Source organism: Buteo buteo, chromosome 10, assembly GCF_964188355.1.
Source record: "Buteo buteo chromosome 10, bButBut1.hap1.1, whole genome shotgun sequence".
Taxonomy (NCBI): Eukaryota; Metazoa; Chordata; class Aves; order Accipitriformes; family Accipitridae; genus Buteo; species Buteo buteo.
In genome coordinates this window covers 41,551,614-41,574,322 of record NC_134180.1, presented here as the reverse complement: position 1 = coordinate 41,574,322, position 22,709 = coordinate 41,551,614, and the positions used below count along the sequence as shown (strand labels likewise).

Genomic DNA, 22,709 nt, shown 5'->3' with positions numbered 1-22,709 from the left:
ACTAATGGCCCCTTCTCAGACTTCTGGCAGTTGCTGATAACACTACTGAAACTCCACTCCTTGAAAATAGTTGCTAATCTCTCTGACTTCTTGGAGACCATCCTGGCAGTGTTACTTCCACAAGTGTGGTGGCTAGGTGCAAGAGTCCTTCTGGACTTGTCTCCCCAAGACTAGTAGGACAAGAATGGTTTTACTACCTCACTTTTCACATGGCCAGCAGCCGTATCCTCTGACCAGCTCTGTTATGTCTCCCCAAACCTTGCATCCCCTAACTTGCCACCCTGTGATCCAACTCTTGCCTCCCAAACCAAAACTCTCTCTTCTCCTCTGGATTCAGCACTAATGGCTGCTCAGATGCTTTCTCTACTACTTATGTCCAGAGAAGGTACCTTGCACACAGCAGGAATATTCCTAGTCCCTGCACGGGCCAGAGAGGATTTTGGATGGTTAGTTAGTGAGTGAGCCATAGTCAGGCCAGCTGAGCTGCAGTGTGAATTTGTGGTGTGCTAACTCTGCACCCACACTGACTCCTCGCACCTAAAAGTGACTTTCTGGTGTGGGCACATTAGTGCAGAGCATCTTGCATGGTCATACTTCAGCCTCTAAGGGCTCGGTACACGCATCTCCTGCAGAAGGGCCTGTATCTCTCTGGTGAATTGCAGGCACATAGGACTGCTACAGTCCCAATTTGAGCACTTCAGTTTTGTGCCTGAAATAGGTGGGATGAGCCAGGGCAAATCTGCTGTGTTGGTAATTCCCTTCCCTGAGAGGGCTGCCTTAGCTTGGTTGGGGTTCTGTTTTTTTTAATCTTCAAACTGTGATCACTTACACCAAGATGAGATGCTTCCCTGCCTGTGACCCTTCACTCTTCCAGTACAGATGAATTCCTGAGCCTTTTCAGAGAGCTGTTATGTTCAATCCTTGGAAGATCAGTGAGCAAGTTTGTTAATAAAGCCATCAGCCTGACTAGGCAGGCTTGACACTGGTTGGTCCTGGGTTTTGTAAGAGCAAGAAAAACATAGTTTCAGAAAGAGATTACCAATTTTAAATGAACAACAACATAATTTGCTGACCAAATAAGAGGCTGAAGAAGTGTGGGTAGGCAAATCATTATGTCTTACATCAAAGTTTGCACTTAAAAGTCTTAAAATATTTTAAAGACCACTTCAGTATCTTGCTAATTAAACAACCCTGACCTTTTGTGAAATGCCATAGGCACTAATGTGCATACGGAATTTACACAGGCTATCAGAAGTTTAACACGTGCTGGCTTAGTGAATAATGTCATGATACAAAATGAAGAGAGGCTTTCTTCTAGAGATGTACTCCAGGCTTTAAAGAAAAACCTGTTCTGTGAATAATTATTGAGGGAAAAGTTTTCTTTTAGGGGAGTCTGAGCATCAGAAAGTAAGCTCAGTCTGACTATACAGACTTTTGGCTGAATATAGTTATTTCTGCTTGTTAATATCAATAGACAAAAATAAGTTACTTATTGAGATGTCGAAATAAGTAAAAGGGTGCAAAAATTCCTATTCTGTTTTCCCAAGTAATGGCTTAAGCACTTATGCCTAAATAAGGAACCTGCATTTCAAATTAGCATCTGTTGTGGGAGGCTTTCTGCTTTAAAAAAAACCAAATAGCGTTTTGTTGTTTGATGGAAGTCTTCGGAGTCCGGTCCTATATTGGTTTTTTTAATTGTAATGTAAGACATTACAAGGCCAGGTTGGATGGGGCTTTGAGCAACCTGGTCTAGTGGAAGGTGTCCCTGCCCATGGCAGGGGGGTTGGAAATAAATGATCTTTAAGGTCCCTTCCAACTCAAACCATCCTAGGATTCTATGGTATTTATAGGTTTGGTAAATATGCTTTAAGTCTCCCCTTTATCAGCTTCTTACTTAATTTTGAAAATTCAAATAGTCATCCCCTTTACAGGATTTGGAAGATTTCTGTTTATTTTCAAAAGAGAGGAGGTTTTAGGTCTGTCACTTACTATGCCTTCATTTGTGATTTGAGGCCATGTAAATTTTATTCCCTACTAAAACAAATTTATTAAGCGTCTAAAAAGACCTATGGTGAGATTTTTATGCTTTAAGTGTTCCTGAAATGTTGGAGGTGTTCTGGGAAAAAACCAGAAAAGACTGTGGAGTTTCATTGCTCCGACAGTGGATTTTCACAAATGTGTGTTACGGTCCTGCACAGATCCAGCTGCAGGTTGAACTGCAGAGATAGAACAGAATTTAATAGCAGTTTTGTGAACTTTTGAGTGACTTTGCCAAGCAGTAAGAAGCTCTTGTACTCTTTTATTTTCCAAAGAGGGAAGAATCTTTCCCTTGTCAGATTTTTACAAAATTACTTCTGCTTCTGCAAACTCAGTATATGTTTAACTTTATCCTCAGAACCAGAGTGGCATGATTAGAAAGCCTGTGAGCAGAAATGTAAGTGTGATAAAGGCATTTTCAAAATTAGACCTGATTTTACAAAACATGAGCTTAGTTCAGCATTCTGCAAAGTCCTTTTGACTTTAATTCACTGTGAGCAAAATAAAGCGTGTTTATGGGTCGGAGCAGGGCAGAGAGCTTTGATTCATTTCTTCTAAAAAGTAATTGAGATTAAAACACTCTCCTTATGTGTTCAGTATATTTTTTTATTGGACATCTTAAGCAAGATTACAGCATTGCTGTACTCTGCATAGAGGATAGCTCAGTGGATTAATGGTTTGAATCCCAGGCTACAGCTCTGATGCTGAGTTCAACCTGGAGGTGGATTTTTCTTTGCTGAGAGAAATAGATTGTTAGGCTTGGTGCACTTTGCAGCTGATGATAATTGCTGTGATGAAGTGGGCTGCACCTTTGCTTCATGTCTTGGGAAAAAGCCCTAGGTTGGGATGAAAACCAGGAAGAAAGCTCTTGCTCAGATGAGGGTTGAAACCAACGTGTGGAATTTATAAGGAACTGCTATTCAGTTGTGGCTTTGCAAAACTGCCTCCATTAGAGCTGGTTCCTGGGACCCAGGAAAGTCCACGGCATCCCACTGAATGTTCCTGACTTGGGAGCAGCCTGGGTGACAAACACAAGTTTAAATTTTTCCTTTTCTTCTTTCTGAGTGTCTTGAGAGGAGAAGGGGGGGGAGAGAGAGAGAGAGAGGAGGGATTCACAGTAATTTTGCCCATATGATCCGTTGCAGGAGTAGAATTTGGAGTGCAAACTAGATTGAGCTTTTAAAAAGCAGGGTGATTTTTCAAATATTTTGCTTGGCAGAGCAGGTTGGTCCAGAAAAGGTATGTGCTCTTTCCTCTCTTAGCCACACTGCCCAGAAAATACCTTAGTGTCCATGTGAAATCCTGTTCACAGGGTTACTCTGCCAGCAGTGCTGAACTTTTATTCCTTGAGTAGGAAACCCTGTGAGAACTGACAGTCAGTCTCTTCAAGGTTTCTCAGCATTTCTGTAAGAGGTGTAGAGCTTATAAACTGTGGGTTAACAAGCAGTCTACCCAAAAACTGCTGGAAACCTCAGAGAGCATCCTTTGTGGTTTACACATCTGTGCGCTCATTTTCCTCTGTCACACTGTAAATCTATGCTGGCTCCATCTACTGAAGTGGATGGGTTTAAACTGATCAAAGAAGGAGTGGGATTTTTCAGGAAGAGGATAGGTTTTGAATGTCAAGCATTACAGATAGAACAGGTAGGACCAGAGCTGTCGACAGTATTAATGTGGTGTATGTGCGTGATGAGATATAAAATAATCCTCTGGACTAAAATGTCTCAACAGACACCTGAGAATTCAGGCTGCTTTAACAGTGCTAACTGATGATGTGTTTGCAGTGTACCCGGTTTGATTGCTTTTCAGGACTAAACTTTGACTACTGTATGGCATGCAACATGTAATATTTCTTTCCTTTCCCAACTGCTTTCTATTACATGCCCAGGGTTTAGACCGCTCCAATTCCTGGGTAAACACTGGTGGTCCAAAAGCAGCCCCATGGGGATCCAACCCCAGCCCAAGTGCAGAGTCAACACAGGTGGTGTCTTCGGTAGAGGTTTTTCTGGCTTTGTTTTCCCTGATGTTTCCCTGTAGAATATCTTCCTTTCAGTGTATACTCTGATTTTGGTGGTTTGTTATTTTTTTATTATTTATTTATTCCTTGAAAACTTTGAGTTTTATTTTATAAATTAGCATCTTCTCCCCCACCACCTCACCACACTGCATGAAAAACCTCAAAATGCGTGAACGTGTCCCCTTCTTTCATTTCAGTGGTTGCTGGTCTGTGAAATGTAAATGCTGTGACTGCTTTTCTTTTCTTTTTTCTCTCTCTCTAACACTAGTTTCAGCTTCAGGTGGAGCACATTTCTAAGTGGGAACATTAATCACAGCTTCATAGTTTTGTCCATGTTTGCCATTTCTTTTGATGTTGTGAACCATTTTGCCATTTTCATCAAGCATTTAATATTCATCATCAAGTAATCCTTCATGACTGTTTGAGTGGAATATTGTTGAACCAAAATTGATTACCACATGTAAAATTCTCTCTTAAAACATGTAAATTTGAGTGCTGGAGCCAGTGACTTGCTAGGGCCAATTATATCTGTTCTGTGTTGCAAAGTATGAAAACTTTATAGCAGCTTCAGTCAGAGTTAATTTATTTAGCCCCTATTGCCTGCTGCTTTCCACTGCATGGTTGCCTTGAACGTACCTCTCAACTGTACCTCCTTTCAAGTTTATCAGTCTTCCAGAAATATTTAGTCAGAGTTCACATGCACTCATGGCAAATTATTTCCATCAGAAACGGAACTTCAGTAATTTTCTCATTCCCTGTGCCAGTAGCAGCGTCGCTGTGGGTTACATCCCCGCATGCTTGGTGTCTGGTAGATTGAGAGGTATGGACTGAAATTACAAGTATTACCTCCTTGATGTATGCATGTTGATAAAATACAATGATGAAAAAGTTTCATGCTTTGCAGCATTAAGTGTCTTTGTGCATAAGAACATGCAGTTATTTAAATAGCCTGTATGTCTTAAAACAATAAAAAGTACTGTCATTTTGTTTAAACCAAAACTGTAAATGAGTAAGAGTTTGAGAATGCATAAAAAGGTGTAAAGACAGTAAAAGAATACAGCTGGAACAGTATTTTTGTAAACGTACATTGTCCTTGAGCTGCAAAACCCATCCACAGCAAACTTTAATGTCCTGTCATCATTCATTCATCTCCACTCCGTAGGCTACGGATCGAAGTTGTAATCGTATGTCTTCGCACACTGAGACGTCAAGTTTCTTACAAACATTAACAGGACGATTACCAACTAAAAAGGTAGATTTCAGTGAAGACAATTGATATTCTGGGGCAGGGAGGTCAAGTCATTCTGAAAACATGATGCAAACTATTCTTTTATTTATAGCCTGATTTTTTCCGAGGTCATTAGGAACTGCTGTTGCTTAGCACCTCTGAATATCCAGGCTGTAGTGAATATGAAGTACTCCGACAGAGTTGAATTGGGAAGAATAAAATGATCAGGAGTAGCTTGTCTGATTTAATGTCCATAGTGTTTGGAGCCAGTTTATTACTGGCTTTCAAAAAATATGGATAGCACTGTCTAGGCACGTAAATGGTGTACATTCTTGTGTGCAAAATTATAATGTGTTAAATGGCTAGCATTACAGATGTGTGCTGAACTCAGTTATATAGGTGTTAATCCAAAGTGACTCCAGAAAGTGAATGGGAGTTACTTTGAAAGTGCACTCCTTTAGAGGAGATGAGATCCTACTAAACAACGTCAGAAAGACAAAATGCCTGACTTTTTGTGTAATGAAAATGTGAACACTGACAACGTCCAGTCTGTGGGTTGGTCCTCTCAAGAAAAGAAATCAAAAAGCTGTTTCTTAGCCCCATGTTTCTTTCTTACTGTTTTAAGTCCTTTCTCACAGTAAATATACATCTTTGTACAAATCGCTTTATATGTCCACTTTTTACTCCTTTTTCCTGCAAAAATCAGACCAGGCAGAAAGGTAGACTTTTAAACTAAACTAATTTGAGCACCAAACTTTTTTTTTTTGGGGGGTGGGGTGGGGGTGGAAAATTCTTTTGACACTTGAAATTCAATTTTGGAGCAAGATGCTGTGAAATGTTTCTCACATCACATATCATAATATCATCCTTCATTGTTAGTTGGGGATTTCTTTAAGGGATGCCACCACTGCTGTCATGTTCCCAGTTATTTATTTTGCTTAACCTCATTGTTTGCCATACTTTCCATGGCCCGTGCTACCATTTCTCATGTGGAATGTTTTGTGAGCTGACCTTGAGGCTCGGGCTAACTCTGGATTTGAATCTGTGTAGCTTTTTCACGAAGAGCTGGCCTTACAGTGGGTTGTGTGCAGCGGGAGCGTGCGGGAGGCAGCCCTACAGCAGGCCTGGTTCTTCTTCGAGCTGATGGTGAGCAAACTGGAAATATTGTCTTACGGTTCGTAGTTTAAAACACCAACGGCAACGACTGCAAGTGACTTTGTTGTAATTTATATTCCTATAGGTGAAGAGCATGGTGCATCATTTGTATTTTGCTGACAAACTGGATGCGCCAAGAAAGAATCGTTTTCCTGAGCGTTTCATGGATGATGTAACTGCTTTGGTCAGCACAATTGCCGGTGATATAGTCTCTCGGTTTCAGAAGGTAATGGCGAACAATTAAACTGAACCCCGGTCAGAGCTCAGGCACCAGACCTCCTGCATGTTGTTTGCTGGTGCCTAGATCAGGAATTGTTTGAAAACTTACAGTGTGCTCTTCTTCATTTTCTTTCCTGTTTTTCTCTTCCTTCTCTCTAGGATACAGAAATGGTTGAAAGGCTCAACACCAGTCTTGCATTTTTCCTCAATGACCTGTTGTCTATCATGGACAGAGGATTTGTTTTTGCTCTTATTAAGACCTGCTACAAACAGGTGAATGCAGATAAATATTATGACTTAACTGTGAACCGTAGCATAGCCTGTTACTCTAACTTTCTTTGGAGAGACAGTAAAGTATGGACACAGAATTCTGCTATTCAGGTCTTTTTAGAGCAGCTAGGCATTCTCAGTGGTGATTTAGAGTTTACGCCTCTCTGATTACAGTCTTATATGCGAATTAGCAGTAACTCCCTTGAGTGAATGGACATGCAGCAGGAAGGAAGAATTATTCCCTCTGCTCACCATGTTCAGAGTAATCGAATCAAAAATTAGTAGGAGGTTTTGTGAGGGAGCTCAGACTATTACAGTTTGTCAGCAGGTCTCTCAAGGACACATTGACCCTGCATGATCGTATTGATCACCAAACTCCCCTTCCATCCTTCTGAGAATGCAGGGTCTCCTCCCCCATAAGGAGGGTTCCTGTGTTATGCATTGGGAAGCTTACTCGCAATGTTGTGGCAGGGAAATCGCCTCAAACCACAAAGTTTCATTTGACTGCAAACATCCGTGCTGACACTGTGTACAAAGGAGATGACAAGGTATCAGGAGCTTAGGCTTAGACTCATTTTTGCTGCAGTCTAAAACATTTTATGTAAGGGGCAAGAACAGCAATAGCACTTGAGCTTTGTTGCCTGCTGTGTATTAGCCAACCTGCATCTTTGACCTGTTAATGCATCACACTTGTGTGGTCCCACTTCTCACAACTCCGTACTGAAATCAAAAGGATGTGGGTATCATGTGTGAAGTACATAGTTCTTTATTTGTTATATAAATATGACTGTTCTGTACATTTTGTATTGATGCATTTCCTGTTGGCTGGGATGTGTATGGCTCCTGCACATCAGAAGTTTAATCTGTAGCACAAAGAAGTGACGTGGATGCAACCATGTAGTGATATCAAGCTCTTCAGTTCTTGCTTCGGAAGTGTTTTTTGGGACCAGTGGTGGGACAGGGGGGCTCGTGCTACATTTATACTCTCTTTTGGTGCTAACTGCAATTTTATGGGCTAAACTTGCCAGGTGTCTTCAAAGCTGTATTCCTTAACAAATCCAAGTAACCTGGCATCTTTGAGGCTGGACTTCCTTCGCATCATCTGCAGCCATGAACACTATGTCACCTTGAATTTACCCTGCAGCTTGCTCACACCGCCTGCATCTCCATCACCCTCTGTGTCTTCAGCAACTTCTCAGGTATAGTGTGACAAAGATCCTTTGAGGGAATGCAAGCTGAGCTTTGTTCTGAGACTTAAATCATATGAGGCAGTTGAACCACCCATATTTTCAGTCTCTGCTTGCTAATGTTTTTTGAAAGTGTTTATTTAGAAATTGTTTTTTCCTGCCACATAGGTTTTGACTTCTTTTGATCTTTTATTATTGAAAAAAGAATGCCCATATCCCTATCCTCGTAGTGACCACACACTGTCCTTAGGGACCTAGTCCCCTCCTATATTGGACAAAGGTGACCATAAATGAGCCATTAAAGAAAATGCTCTGTCCAGTGTTACCCTTTTCTTACAAAACAAGGGTCTTTCTAGCACACTGTAGCTTAGTCCTAGCCTGCTCAGAAAAAGTAATTTGAATTAGCAAGCATGTTATTCAAGTGGATTAATTAGTTGCAAAATTATGTAAACTAAATCAAATTAAAGCCCTCTTTAGCCTGAATAAGAGCATCCATACCTGAGTTAAAAGTTCAACTAACCCGCTTTTAAAGGTTATTTGGCTTAACTTCCCTAGAGCCTGCCCTGTGGGTGGGAAGGCAATAGCAACAAACAGAATTAATGGAAGAGTTAGTGAGCTTGAATGTAATGTAAGTAGATGTGCCTAGATCCAAACAAAAAAGCAAAGAGGTAGATTATGTGAGATTGTCTTTCATTCTGAAAACTGTTTCTAGTGTATTTCATAACCTTTGGCTCTGTGTTCCAAGGGGCCTCATTATGCAACTTCTGAAACTTGATTTTTTTTTTTTTTTTTCCAGAGTTCTGGGTTCTCCACAAATGTCCAAGACCAGAAGATTGCAAATATGTTTGAATTGTCTGTGCCTTTCCGCCAACAGCATTACTTGGCCGGGCTTGTGTTAACAGAACTGGCTGTCATTTTAGATCCTGATGCAGAAGGGTAAATCTTTACAATTTTTTTCCCCCAGAGTTTTCTGTAATTCCAAGCAAACGGTGGATACAAAGCAAGTTCTGTCATGGCCAGAATTGATGTAAATTTGTGAGCTGAGAATATAAGAAACCAGTTCTTTAAGAATCCTCTTCTTTCTCCCTACCTGTCACATTTCTTACTTCCTTAGGCCTGACTCTGTAAACATGATTTCAATCACATTTTTCCAGCTGAGAAGAAGGGAAAAAGGTTCCTGCTGGAGCCCCCAGCTGCCACAGGGGCACTGCTGGAGCTCAGAGGAAAACAGCTTTTCTCAATTGAAACAAGAAAATAATTTTCAATATTTAGGAAGTCTCTGTTGCTGGTGGTTTTAAATGTTACAATGTATTTTGCCTGTGGTCCTCCCAGCTCTTTTTAAAGGTAAATTATGCATTGATGAGGCCCCTGCGGGTTACATAAATAGACAGCTAGAGTCAAGCATGCAGAGTTTGTCGGTGACTTGCCTGGCTTGTGCAGCAAATAATTTTCTGAAGTAGGAGTGTAGCGTGTAGTCCTGACATCCAGTCTGTTACTTGCGTTATTTAGGGCTGTATTCTGCGTTGCCTCTTTAAAATGGGTTTCAATGGAAATTATTGGTTGCTTCCACAGTCCTAAGTTCTCTTGCAGGCATTTTTCTCAAGGTGGACTCAGGAATATCAGCCGAGTCGACAAATGCTGATGATTCATGGTTAATTCTGCCCCTTTACCAAGCGGTCTCAGGAGTTAAACATTCATTCTGTTTCCTGTTGGAGAAGAAAGTGATGCCATAAATTAGAATATTTCCTTGTATATGTACATAACACACTGCGGTCCCATTTGTTTGGCCTGAAATGGAAAAAGCAGCAAATCCTTACCCACATACACTGTCTGCAGAAATCCTTTTTGTAGCATAGGAACATCCTGCTCACTGGTTAGAAATCAGGTCCTGTCTCTGACCATATTTGCCCCCGTTCTTCACAAACTTCCTGTTCTCACCTGCCTGCCTCTTCAGGTCTCTCACCTTGCTGTTCTCAGCACTTAAGCTTGGACCGGATAGTAATCTCTGCCCAGCTGCACAAAGGAGCTATCAGCATGATCTTGCTGGTGTCCACTGGGGAGACAGCTCCTCCCTCAAACCTTGTCTAGGCAGAAAAAGCCCCCTGATACCAGTTCAGCTCCAGAGATGCATTTTGATCAAAGCTCCTGAATTTTGGTGGAGATGTATACAAGTGTCATGGTTTAACCCCAGCCAGCAACTCAGTGTCACACAGCCGCCCTCTCACTTCCCCCCCCACCCAGTGGGATGGGGGAGAGAATCAGAAAAAAAGTAAAACTCGTGGGTTGAGATAAGAACAGTTTAATAGAACAGAAAAGCAGCAGCTAAGAATGATAATGATAACACTAATAAAATGACAACAGTAATAATAAAAGGATTGGAATATACAAGTGATGTGCAATGCAATTGCTCATGACCCTCTGACTGATGCCCAGTTAGTCCCCAAGCGGTGATTCTCCCCAGCCCCACTCCCTCCAGTTTATATACTGGGCATGACATCATATGGTATGGAATACCCCTTGGCCAGTTTGGGTCAGGTGTCCTGGCTGTGTTCCCTCCCAACTTGTGCCCCTCCAGCCTTCTTGCTGGCTGGGCATCAGAAGCTGAAAAATTCTTGACTTTAGACTAAACATTACTTAGCAACAACTGAAAACATCAGTGTGTTATCAACATTCTTCTCATACCAAACTCAAAACACAGCACTGTACCAGCTACTAGGAAGACAATTAACTCTATCCCAGCTGAAACCAGGACAACCAGTAATACATTTGTTTTTTATTGTTTTCCTGAATGACTTGCAGTTTGCAGCTTATTAGCTGTTCTCAGGCTTCAGCCTGCGTTTGCCCTGGTAGATCCACCATCTAAAGTAAACCAGTCTGTTCAGATCTGCTCTTCCCTTGCCTGTGGAGACTTTTAACGGTCATATGGTATCATCAGCAGGGTATTAGTAGAGCATTCAGACATGCCTGCCATTAAAATATTTGGCCTGCCATTTTAAAAAAAGCTCAGAATTGTTCCCAGTTGCATTATCCTGTCCTGCAGCAGGAGTGGAGAGGTACGTCCATTCAGTTGCTTATTGTGTTAGAGCTTTGCCTTAGGTCTTGACAGGTGATACAGAGCCTTACGTGTGTTCTGTCCTTGCTCTTTTTGTTCCATTAGCAAAATATGTTAAATTTTAGCTCACCCATTTGTAAGAACTCTTTGGATTGAGTTGGACAGAAATGACTGCGGTACACTGGTGCGTTAGAGATCTCTCTGTGCTAGGTCCTGTACAGTAACAGTACAGTAACTCATATTGCTTGTTTCATAGTGCCCGTGTTGCCCACATTGACTGATGTTACAGGACAGAAGTGAGAAAATCGGAATTTGGCCCTCAGTATTCAGTGACAAAAGTTAGTTTCCCAAAAGTGTGCGGTGTTGACAGAAATTCAGGCCAGGGCTGAGATAACAGCGGGGACGGTTGGAGGGCGGCAAGATCAGTTCATTGCATTATCAGCCAGAAAGATTAGGGGACCATATTTCCTCCTCTTCCCTATGGATCAATCCACCACTGTACCTGCTCTGTTCTGGAAAAGTGGAAAAGAAATCCATGTAGCCCTAGGTTTGAATTATGCTGCTTTATTTGGATGTGTATTCCCTACATGCAGTTCTATGGCCTGCAGGATAGTTTCCCTTGAACTGTTAGAAACACAACTTAGGTGCCACTTCTTCAAAATAATATAAAGACTTTTCTTTAACCTTAATATGAAGGAACCAGTCACTGAAAGAAGCCTTTCCTTCCTAGTTGTTAAGGGTCTCACTAGTTACACAAACAAGCAATTGTAGGATCTCATTATGGCTTGATTAAAAAACGCAGGAAAGACGTGTAGCTACAATTAGCTAATGTCCTCCTAACCTGTACTGGTGTCTTTTTAATCATTTTAAACCCCCAACAATCCACTCAAAGCCTCTCATCTCTTTTAACCAGAACTCAACTCTACTTTTCAGGTAAAGTGGATACTGCCTGAAATTCCGCACTTGTTTTAATACCTCAGGTCTGAACACTGAAGCTTATGTTTTGCTAATGCATAATGTATGAGCTTCCTTGGCTGCTTCATGCATGGGGTAAAGTTGTCTTCTTGGCCTGGTTTGCCTACGGAAGCAAATAGCTACAGAGATACCTGCTATTTGCTCTGAGAGAGTTTTGCCTCTGTGTGGTGGCTGAGGGAATTGAAAAGAGCAGAGCGAGTTCTTGAGAGATTCAGGGGAGTTTGTGTTTTTAAGGCATGAGCACCGAGTAGGATCACGCAGGGTGCCCTGCAAAAGGGGATGGTGCTTGGGCCTTGCCATCGTTTGCATCTTAATAATGAGGAAAGCCATTTTTTGCTCTTTCTCCTTCTACCCCTCCATTTTTTGGACACATTTTATTCAGAATTATGGATCTGTAATCTAATGTTTTGGTTGAATAATTGCGTGGGGTGTCAGGGAACTGAAGCAGAAACTTCCTGCTCATTTGATACAAGCAATCTTCTATCTTAGGAGGGCTTTTCTTTCTGTAAATGGTGTTAAATAGAAACAAAAAACCCCACAATGAATAGTTTTGCTAAACCCACTGTCCTCTCAAGTTTCTCTCCCTGTTTTCCATATTCCCTAAGTTCTCCTAGTGGTCTTTAGTAGACTCGATACTTCAGCATAGCAGTAGCTGGGGCTTTGTTTTTGTATGGAAAATGTGGGAGTGTTCACATTATATTGGGTGTGCACCTCCACAAGATATTTTTGTACATTTTATGTGCCATAGTGAAAAGCCAGCCATTTGTAAAATACATGGGAGATCAAAAAACATGTGTAATGGCGGTTTATGTGAAGTTAAAAATAAAAAACAGGATTTTTTTTCTTTTTTGAAGCCCCTTAGTTACAAAGTGTAGTTTGCTTTGAAGATATTAACTAATCTGCATGACCCAACTGTCTTTTAACAGTTTATTTGGATTGCATAAGAAGGTCATCAATATGGTACACAATTTACTGTCCAGTCACGACTCGGATCCGCGGTACGCTGACCCACAGGTAAAGGCCCGGGTGGCAATGCTGTATCTACCTCTGATTGGCGTGATCATGGAGACCGTGCCTCAGCTTTATGACTTCACAGGTATTTTATATTCTGTGCTTTGAATATATGTTCAGCTGCTCAGAAGACTTGGGTGTTTGGGTTCTAAAATTGAACTACAAAGCCCTTTTGTTGGATGAGTTTGTTTCTATTTCTGAATTATAGCTTTGACATGTTTTCACATCCATTTCCTAAACTGCACTTGCAAAATGTATCTTCAATGACTGTTAACGCTCAAAAGCTGCATTTGCCCACTTGTTTGCATGAAGCGAAAAACTAGCAATGCATTTTAGTTTACATCTGGCTGGCTACTGTATTTGCATAGCCAGCCTCCCTCTGTGTTTCTGACCTGCTTTAAAAAGTCACCCCACGTACTGTACAATTCCCATAACAATTCCAAAGGATAAGCAGATTTCCTCTTCTTCTTCTTCTTCTTCTTAGTATGTGCTCTGTCAGCAGTTCGTTTCAGGGGTGCTTTGCAAAGTGTCCTGAAGAGCAGCAGAGGTGGGTTATTTCAAATCGGGGCAGGGAGTCCAATCTGGAATAGTTTGGAATTTGGAGTTGTCTTCTCCGTCCTTTGAGTTTAATGACACAATAAAGCTGCAAGTAAGGATTTGAAGTGAAGTATTCAAAGGGACAAAAGGTCTGTTTTCAGAAGGGTTCTAGATACTGAGGTTGTGTAGGTTGCATTTGAAAATTGTTGTTTTCTTTGCTTTGTATGACCTCAAATAATATTCCTGTTTACTTGCAGGACCCCATGAGTGTGATGATTTTCATTTTTGCATTCCCAGACAGTTCAATGAAACTAGCACTGCGGAGGGAGGCTGGGGAGAGAAACTTTGAATTTGGGGATTGACTAGATGCCCGTGTTTCTCGGCAGAGAGTCACAATCAGCGAGGGAGACCAAGCTGCGTTGCTGTTGATGATTACGAAAGCGAGGGTGGAAGCATGATAAGCCAGACAGTTGCCATGGCCATCGCAGGAACATCGGTCCCTCAGCTCACCCGGCCCAGCAGTTTTCTACTCACCTCATCGGTACAAAGCCATCTCTCCCTATTCCTTGACTCTCAGTCTGTGTCAATAAGCAAATACACGTGCAGGTCTTGTGGGGCTGATCAGTGAGTGATAGGGACTCGCATCAGTTTGCAGCTGGGTGTTACACAGGGAGGCAGAGGGTGAAAGACAAGGGGGGGACAAATCACACTTGCATGTTGTTGTGCATGTCTTGGAGGGGGTATAAGAAAATGCCAAGGAGGGATAAAAATCAACAAACCTCAGAAAATGGAAGAATTCTCTTTTCTGATAAAGATTCCCTTTTTCTGAAATAATCTGATAAAAGCTCTTTGAAGTGCAATGGTCCTTATGAGCTGTAAGCCCTAAGCAAAAATTCCTACCACATCTAAATCCTACCTAGCTGAAGACATAAATGGGCCATTTCCCCTGTTCTCTGCACAGGGAGGGAATCCTCCTGATTCCAGTAGCAGGCAGGCCCTTCCATTTCTCCCTCCTCCTCCCTTTACTCCTGCATCAAGACCCCATTTTGCTGGGTTTTACATGCACTCAAAGTGAGACACTGGTACATACATGAGATAACGAATGGACCCCCTCTGCTTAGCTGTTAACCTGCTGGAGGTTATTAAAGGCATCTTGAGGGAAGTGGGTGTTTGCTGCCTGAACAGAAACTCATTCATATAATGTGATTATTTTGGTTCAAACTGCTGCTTCACTCTTGTGGCCTGACTGTCTGTGGGCTTCACTGAGCTGTTGGGATGAGAAAGAGAAATATGTGTCTCCTGGTTGTTAGTAAAAAATGTCTATTCATCTTCTGTTCCTGTTTGGTAATCATTTAGGCTGGGGTGGTAGCTGGTGCAGGTCCTTTTAGTGATGACTGAAGTGTTTGGACATGAAATACAGTGTGGCAAATGTACTGACCTGTCTGTTTTAGAGTGGCAGGCAGCACTCCACCTTCTCAACAGAGTCCAGCCGCAGCCTTCTGATCTGTCTCTTGTGGGTGCTCAAGAACGCGGATGAAAGCGTCTTGCAGAAATGGTTCACAGACCTGTCAGTGTTGCAGCTCAATCGCCTGCTGGATTTGCTTTATCTTTGCGTATCCTGCTTTGAATACAAGGTACTGCTATGTCGTTTAAACCTCCTGAAGTTCCTTCTAGGGCTTGCTGAGGAACTTTACGCTCCCATCCTTGACACGACTGCAGAAAGGCATTTCCTGCTCTCTCCTAAGTATTTCCTGTATTCAAAATCCCAAGGCTAAGCATGTCTCTGTACAGTCTCTAGCCTTTTTCCATGTTTACTTTTCAGCCGTGCAAGTGTCTGTGCCTTGTTCTTCTTAAGCAGTTTGTGCTGCTTGCCACTCATCTGGGAACTGCTGCAGGGAAAGGGGATAGCTCTTGGTCATTTTGCTAACTATCAACAAGAAAAGAGGTTTCTGTAGCAATGCTGGAGTCTGGGTAGATTATCCAGCTAGCAACTAAACCTGTATTCCTTTCTTGCTGTATGTCTTTAGACAGGAAAGATATTTTGAGTTGTTAATGCTTAGAAAATATCCCAGACTGAAAGAATCTTCCCTCATGGTCTCATTTGAAACTTGCAGGGCAAGAAAGTATTTGAAAGAATGAACAGTCTGACATTCAAGAAGTCGAAAGACATGAGAGCCAAACTTGAAGAAGCTATTTTGGGAAGCATAGGGGCAAGGCAGGAAATGGTCCGAAGAAGCAGAGGACAGCTAGGTAAGTAAAGAAGTCTTCCGTGCTGTCCCCTTTTTCCAAAAACTGCTACTCCCATCCCCAACAATTAACTTGCACCTATCTGTGGTGTGGGATACTACCCATCAAGATCGTCAGACAAAGAGGCCCCCAGAAAAAGCTGTTTGCAGTTTGCAGCATGCTTCACTGGGTCTGCAAAATCTCTACACTTTCCCCAAGTTCCATCTACAGGCAGTTTGTTTGTTACTTGATTGCTTTTATGTACATGTGATCATGTCTCATTTATGGGGTGTTCTTGCCTGAACTTCTTCCAGTATAGCATCTTTCAGAGCCACCTTCTAGTACATCCTGTGCAAGGATCAGAGTGGAAAACAAACCGCCTGATGTTGCTTTGATAGCTCTGAAAATGCCTGGAAATTTCTACTAACTTAATGAGGATTGAAATAGCCAGTAGTTGGGGTAACAAGCACCTTCTGATGATTTTTGCTGTTTACGTTGTTTGGGAGGAAGGATGGCCCAGGGGTTAAGACAAGAATCAGAGCTGTGGTTTTGTCTCCTGCTCTGCCACAGGCATCCTGGTACATGTGAACCAGTAATTGTAGGCTAAGTTGAATAAATATTTTAGAGCCATAATTAATGAATCACTTCAGAGAGATGGGGACCTTTGTATTTTTTTTCTTAATCTGGCCTGATTGCCTTTATTACTTGAAATTCCCCTGTCTTCCCAGCAGCGAGAATAAAGACATAAAAGACTGTGAGGTAGGAAAGAGGGTCTTGGCACCACCCTGAGAACATGACTGTGTGCCAGTTGAGGACAGCAATATCGGGCCACTGAGGATTGCAACACCCAGGGTCCTTATGTAGCCCAAGGAAGGTGCTTCTCTTACCAGCCCTGATAGCTACCTCCCTGGTTTGAGTATCTCAGCTGCCTCTCTCCGTTAGCTCTATAGTGAGCTGGCGTGTGGCAGCACACAAAGTGGTCTGTGTTGCTCATTGCTCTCTTGCATACAAAACCGCTGCGAAGTGAAGTTGCCTCTCGTGCCACTCAGCAGTGACAATGTTAGGGGCCATGTAGATATCCTGGGTGAGTGCCACAGCCTTGGGCTCTAAGAAGTCATAGTTTGCTGTCACCTGTCACTTGTGAACAAATCTAGAGTTGCTACCCGTGAAAAAAACCTAGCATTAGATGACTGCTATTGTTTTGATATTATCCTGCAGAGAGAAGTCCTTCTGGGAGCGCATTTGGAAGTCAAGAGAATTTGAGATGGAGAAAGGATATGACTCACTGGCGTCAAAACACAGAAAAGCTTGACAAGTAACTCTGCCTTATCCTTCTACATTAACAATGTGACAGTGCCTATGAGAACGCAGGGTCTCTCTCCCCATAGAAGGTCAATGGCAGCAGTCCACTTAGCTCTCATCCAAGGAGGTTTGGGCCCTCAGCTGGAACAGAGCTGGCAGTGTGCAAATAGCTTTTAGTCCAACGCTGCCCTATCTAACTCTTTGCTTTTCCACTGTCTCTTGTTTTCTTAGATTTTAAAGTGACATTTAAAGAGACTGATACAATCCATTACCTTCTTAAAATCCTGTAGTAAGCTGTAATTTAGAGAGAAGATCCATTAACAGTTTTCACAGATAGCATATATATCTCATGTCATATTTCCTTTATTCCATAAGAGCATTCTGGAGTTGTCAAAGCTCGCTTTCCTTTCCTGTCCTAATCCATCACTTTGATTGTTTTTCCACATGTGCTGTGCTTTTAGAAGCCACAAACCAGCCAGGTACTGTAGCATTGGTGTGCAGTTCTTATAAATTGCCATTTTGTACATCTGCAGACTCAATCATCACAGCATTGTTTGTGATGCTTGGCAGAAGTTTTCAGTGTGTGTGTGCAACTGATTGGAATGAGCTCTTTTTGCTTATTAGACCTGTTTCCTTTAAAATTCCCTCTTTTGGTGTGGTTTAATCCAGAGGGCTCAGGAGTTGTGTTTGAGCTTCGCTGTGCACGTTTTCTGTTTCCTCAAATTGCAACCTGCAGTCTGCATCCTCTCAGCAAAAGAATTGTTCCTAATCCTAGAAAAGCAATCTCGGCCCAAGTGAAGCTCTGAAGAAACTGAGGAGTGGGGTCCTCAGAGCCCAGATGGACATCAGGCCAAATTTTACCCTTGAAGACATTGATGCTTCCTGGAGTAGAAAGTACATCTTCACAGCTGCTAATTGCTTTGTCCAACGCAAGAATGTAATCTCTTGTTAGGTCAAGTAGTGGCTTTTTGTCCAAGAGTCCAGCCCTGTTGAGGCATTGGGAAAGCCAAATGACCAGTGTGTTTCAACCTGCTAATGAAATAATGTAGATTTAAATTCCACCATTGTACAACTCCAGAGCTCTGGACAGAGTTACACCAGATTAAAATTTGGCCTGAAGAATTTATCAGTTCACTGCTGGCACTGGGTCTGAGCCCCCTGCTTCCCAGAAGGACCTCATGTACATGTTAAACAGCTGTGGAATGCCTTGATGGCCAAAGGATGGTATCTCACCCCACAAAATAATCTGCTTGGATAACTCTGCAAACCTGCTTTTTAACCCATACTTGCTCACTGTGACCTGGGTCCATCACACTCCACTCCTATGGCACTGCAAGTGTGTCCTGTGTCCATAGGTAGAGTCTGGCCTTTGAAACCTAATAAGCAGGACTTTTCACGCGGAGAATTGTGCACAGCTAATTGCAGGTGGTACTATTTTATGCAGATGGTATTCTTTTATGTAGGGCCAGGCCCCAAGCCTTCATATTCTGGAGCCTGAAGAGCAGATAATGAGCGTATGACCCAGCTCCCAGAGGAAGCAGCGTGGCAGGGGAGGGTTGCTGCAATACAGGTCCCAGAGCAGACTCGGCTGCCGTCCACTTTGTTGTGTATTTTGCTTGGATTTTGTCAGTTCCCATGGGTCACGCTCCTGCTGTGATTTGCCTTGGCATGAGTCTGTCGGAGATGGCACCTGTGGTAGGGCAGGCCATAGCTGGGCTTGTTAAATATACCACTGGATCTTTGCCAAATGCGGCTTGTGCCAGTGAAATTAGGTGGTTGCTGCTGAATTCCTGGGGCCACCGGCGTGAGTAGGTGTTTGAACTTTGTAAGACTTTCCAGGAAAGTAAGTGCCTGGCATATAACAGCAAAATTTTGTCGTTTTTCTTGGAGAGGCAGATATTCTTCAAGAACTGTAACGTAATGTCGCTTGAAGGGACAAAGATTGCACCCTCAGCTACAACCAGTCTAGCTGCCGGGATCAACGGTGCAGATATACTAGCTCGTGTAGCACCACCTTGTGTCCATAGCCTATAACATAAACCCATATGTTCTGTTCCTGGTTGTGCTGTTGCATGCCTAACGATGCTACTAAACCGGTTTTGAGTTGGACTTTGATTCTAAACTGTTGTTGTGTTCCTGGGAGAGTAACAAGTGTCAGGAAGTAGTGTGATCTCTCCTAGCATGATGAACGTAAATCCTGTGTAAGTTTGTATATGTAAAAAACCAAGTCTTTCTTCCTGTCCTCTTAATGGATGCGTTGAAATATCCTTGTAGTGTTGTCCAGCAATAACTATACAAATTGTAACTGGGAGTTTCCTGCTAATGAGAACATATTTTTGACTGGAAAATATGTAGGTCTACTTCTTAAACAGAAAGTAATTTTTATTGCTTTCTTTTCTCTGATTAGATCAAGGGCAGAGATAGAACATGAGGCACTTATCGATGGAAATCTTGCAACGGAAGCCAATCTGATTATTTTGGATACACTAGAGATAGTTGTACAGGTAAGGTTGATAAGAAAATAGAGATGTACTAACATTACGACCACCTGGCCAGGCAGCAGTTTGTTAAACAAAACCTTCCTGCTGCTCTTAACTGCCTGAATGCTGTCAGAACTGTTCAAGTCCCCAGCTGCAGTGGGGAGGGTGGTAATGCCTCTCCTAATCCTCAGCCCGTAACAATCTGGTTTTACGCTGTAGTAGCTTCCTTCAGTCTTTTTGAAAGTTGTTCCCTTTTTGTACTATAAGAAGTGGTTGTTCTAAAACTCAGCAATGAACTGTAAAAGTTTCCAAGTCCTGACATTTTCTAACCAATTCCTCTAGTTCTTTCCAAATCTGCCTCAAGTCATTAGGTTCCAGGTCAGCCTCCTGTATCTGTACTTACTTTACACGGTGCAGGAAAGCTTCCAGGCTCCGTGGTTTGTGTGCACAGCCCAGCTATTTCCTCACTCGCCACGGGTGAGCGAGGACACATGGCAGTTTTGTCCCCTGCTTTCTGTACAAATGAAACCTGGGCACGGACTGGAAGCAGGCAGTAACAGACTTACCAGATCCACCTCTGAGCCACAGAGAGACCCAGGAATCCCAAGGGTTGCACCTTGCACCTGAATAATGCACCTAGAAGCCAGCTACAGACTTTTCCTCTAGTAGAACAAGGTCCCCAAAAGTCGGAGCCTCAGTGGGTAGAAAGCGTCATCGTTCCGCCAGCATTAGCGCATGGGTCAGGTTTTCAGTACCTGGGGGCTGAGGGTTGATTCAGTAATGTGACTGTTTTGCAGGCCCAGCTAAGTGGGTAATTTCTCCATGCCAAAGCAGAGTTGTTCTCTCTCTCTTTTCTCTCTCTCTCTCACACACGCACGAAAACACACACAGGAGGTTAATTTTTGCTCATGCAACTCTTGGTTTACTTTTGACTGCAGACTGTTTCTGTGACGGAGTCCAAAGAGAGTATCCTCGGTGGGGTGCTGAAAGTGCTTCTGCACAGCATGGCCTGCAACCAAAGTGCACTTTATCTCCAACACTGCTTCGCCACACAGAGGGCTTTGGTTTCAAAGGTGAATTCTCTGCAGATGTTATACTATATTCTGAGCAATGCTGATGGAGGGTGGGACTGTTTTCTTCCTTTGCATTGGAGTCACTTCACCAAGCATTTACTATTTTGTGCAGTATTGATATGCAGGAAGTGTGGTCTGGGGGCTGATAAAACCTGACTGGTTTTCACGATCAGTACCTGTATTTATGCACTTTGGGTTTGACGGCTGCATGCCACAGTACAGTTCACAGACCCTGAATGTGGTGTGGGTTCCTGCTCGCTGGCGGCAGGTGGTCAGAGGCTCCTAGCAAGTACGGAGCACAAAACACAGGTGGAATTTAAGCTGTATGAGCCTCAGTTAAAATTGATGTGTTTTACTGGGCCCATAATTTAAACAATTTCCCAGTTTCTGTAGGTGTACTGGGAAAAACTCAATGTTTTAAGCCTGAGCTTTTGGAACTGATGTAAATCAGTCTAAGGGTGTAGATGTAGGAGCAAGTTGTGGGGGTAGGTAAAATGAGTTCCCTTCCAGTGCTGCCAGTGAGTCTTCTTTGCCTTACTGTAAAAGTGAAGTGATTCAAATTAACATCATTCCCCACAAAACAGACTTCTTCTAATGCCAGTGTATGCTCATTGCTGAGGATTGCCCTGGTTTTTTGCCTGAGTGCTCGTTCCTGTCTGTCCAAGCACTAATTTTCTCATGTGCTGTTTTCCCAGTTCCCTGAGCTGCTGTTTGAAGAAGAGACTGAGCAGTGTGCAGATCTGTGCCTGAGGCTCCTGAGACACTGTAGCAGCAGTATCAGCACGATACGGTCGCATGCAAGTGCCTCTCTTTACCTTCTGATGAGGCAAAACTTTGAGATTGGGAATGTGAGTATCCTGCTGCATTTCATTAAGTTATTATGTGTAAACTGGTTGGGGACTGCTGGATGGAGCTCCGTGTATTCCTGTGGGAGAAAGGCTGTTGGAGGCCTTACCATCGAAATGAGCATGACATGCAAAGGGAAGAGAGGCACGCAGCAGTGGCATGATTTTGCTAAGCTCCTGATCTTGCAGTACCTCGCAGTGCTGGTCAGTGCATAGCAGGAGTGTCCAGTCTCCAGTGTCAGCGTCCGAGCTGTATGCCCAGATTATCTTTGCAGGCGAGCTGCCTCTCATGTCAGTTTGTAGAGAGATGCAGAGCCCTGCCTGGAATGTCCACCAGCTTCCAAACCTGTCAGTTTGGAAGGTTTGCCTACTCTTCAGATTGGACAGTTTGCATTTGAGAGGCTGTTTGGAGGAACTCACCTCTGCTTTGTTTTCACACACCTCTAGGTGAGAGCAGAAATAGCCACACAGCCCTTTCTGTGTCACAGCTAATATGTGTGCCCTTTCTGAAAGGTCTGTGTTAGGGGAGGTTAGTTAGCAATGCTGGGATTTTGTTTTCATTCAGATCTTTACCTCTAACTACATCTTAGCTTGACCCACCCATGTGCACTTTAAATTGTCAAGAAAATTCTCATCTTAACTCTTCCAGCTGGTATTTTGCAGGCATACATGTAGCTATGTATCACAGAGTGCTCCTCCAGACATCTTTGTTTACACTGTTTTGGTTACAGTCCCCCCGCAGTGAGTAGCAGAACTGGAGGCACCCACTGGTTCTGGGCCCAGGGACTATTAGTGGATCGATAGCAGTGAGTTAACAGTGACTCCAGTTTTTAGGCTAGACCAAACCAAAAGCAACTGTCTGGAATGAAAGCTGTATCACAGGAGGGAGTTGAGCATTGTCCTCTTCAGGGTATGTGAGAGGAGAGCATGCAGAAGGAGAAAAAACTAAAACTTCTGCAGGATAATCCTCACCTGGAACTAAATAATGCTGTCATCAGGTTATGAAGTTCAGCAGCACCAGAGGTTTATTGTAATCACTGCTCTGAGACAGCCCTTTCTGCAAAACTTGAGTTTTCTTTTTTGTATCGGGTATCT

At 42.8% G+C, this 22,709-nt stretch overlaps 1 protein-coding gene across 14 annotated transcripts in view; it reads left to right on the top strand.

The window, feature by feature from the left end:
* The window catches only part of DOCK7 (dedicator of cytokinesis 7), a 111,223-nt gene that overhangs the window by 69,655 nt on the left and 18,859 nt on the right, over positions 1–22,709 (top strand). For 6 of the 14 annotated variants that reach the window (XR_012651849.1, XM_075037267.1, XM_075037264.1 and 3 more), the window contains exons 23-37: positions 5,217–5,306; positions 6,333–6,428; positions 6,523–6,663; positions 6,816–6,929; positions 7,955–8,125; positions 8,910–9,049; positions 13,067–13,236; positions 14,075–14,229; positions 15,140–15,322; positions 15,803–15,938; positions 17,133–17,229; positions 17,678–17,695; positions 19,624–19,720; positions 20,635–20,769; positions 21,465–21,617. Coding sequence is in view for 12 of the 14 variants with exons in the window: in XM_075037267.1 (XP_074893368.1) it covers positions 5,217–5,306; positions 6,333–6,428; positions 6,523–6,663; positions 6,816–6,929; positions 7,955–8,125; positions 8,910–9,049; positions 13,067–13,236; positions 14,075–14,229; positions 15,140–15,322; positions 15,803–15,938; positions 17,133–17,229; positions 17,678–17,695; positions 19,624–19,720; positions 20,635–20,769; positions 21,465–21,617 (1,896 nt within the window). In the remaining 2 variants the exon portion in view is untranslated. Of the gene's footprint in view, positions 1–5,216; positions 5,307–6,332; positions 6,429–6,522; positions 6,664–6,815; positions 6,930–7,954; positions 8,126–8,909; positions 9,050–12,098; positions 12,146–13,066; positions 13,237–14,074; positions 14,230–15,139; positions 15,323–15,802; positions 15,939–17,132; positions 17,230–17,591; positions 17,696–19,623; positions 19,721–20,634; positions 20,770–21,464; positions 21,618–22,709 lie in introns of those variants that run through there. The other 8 variants (XM_075037266.1, XM_075037269.1, XM_075037268.1 and 5 more) reach the window with 5 other exon arrangements.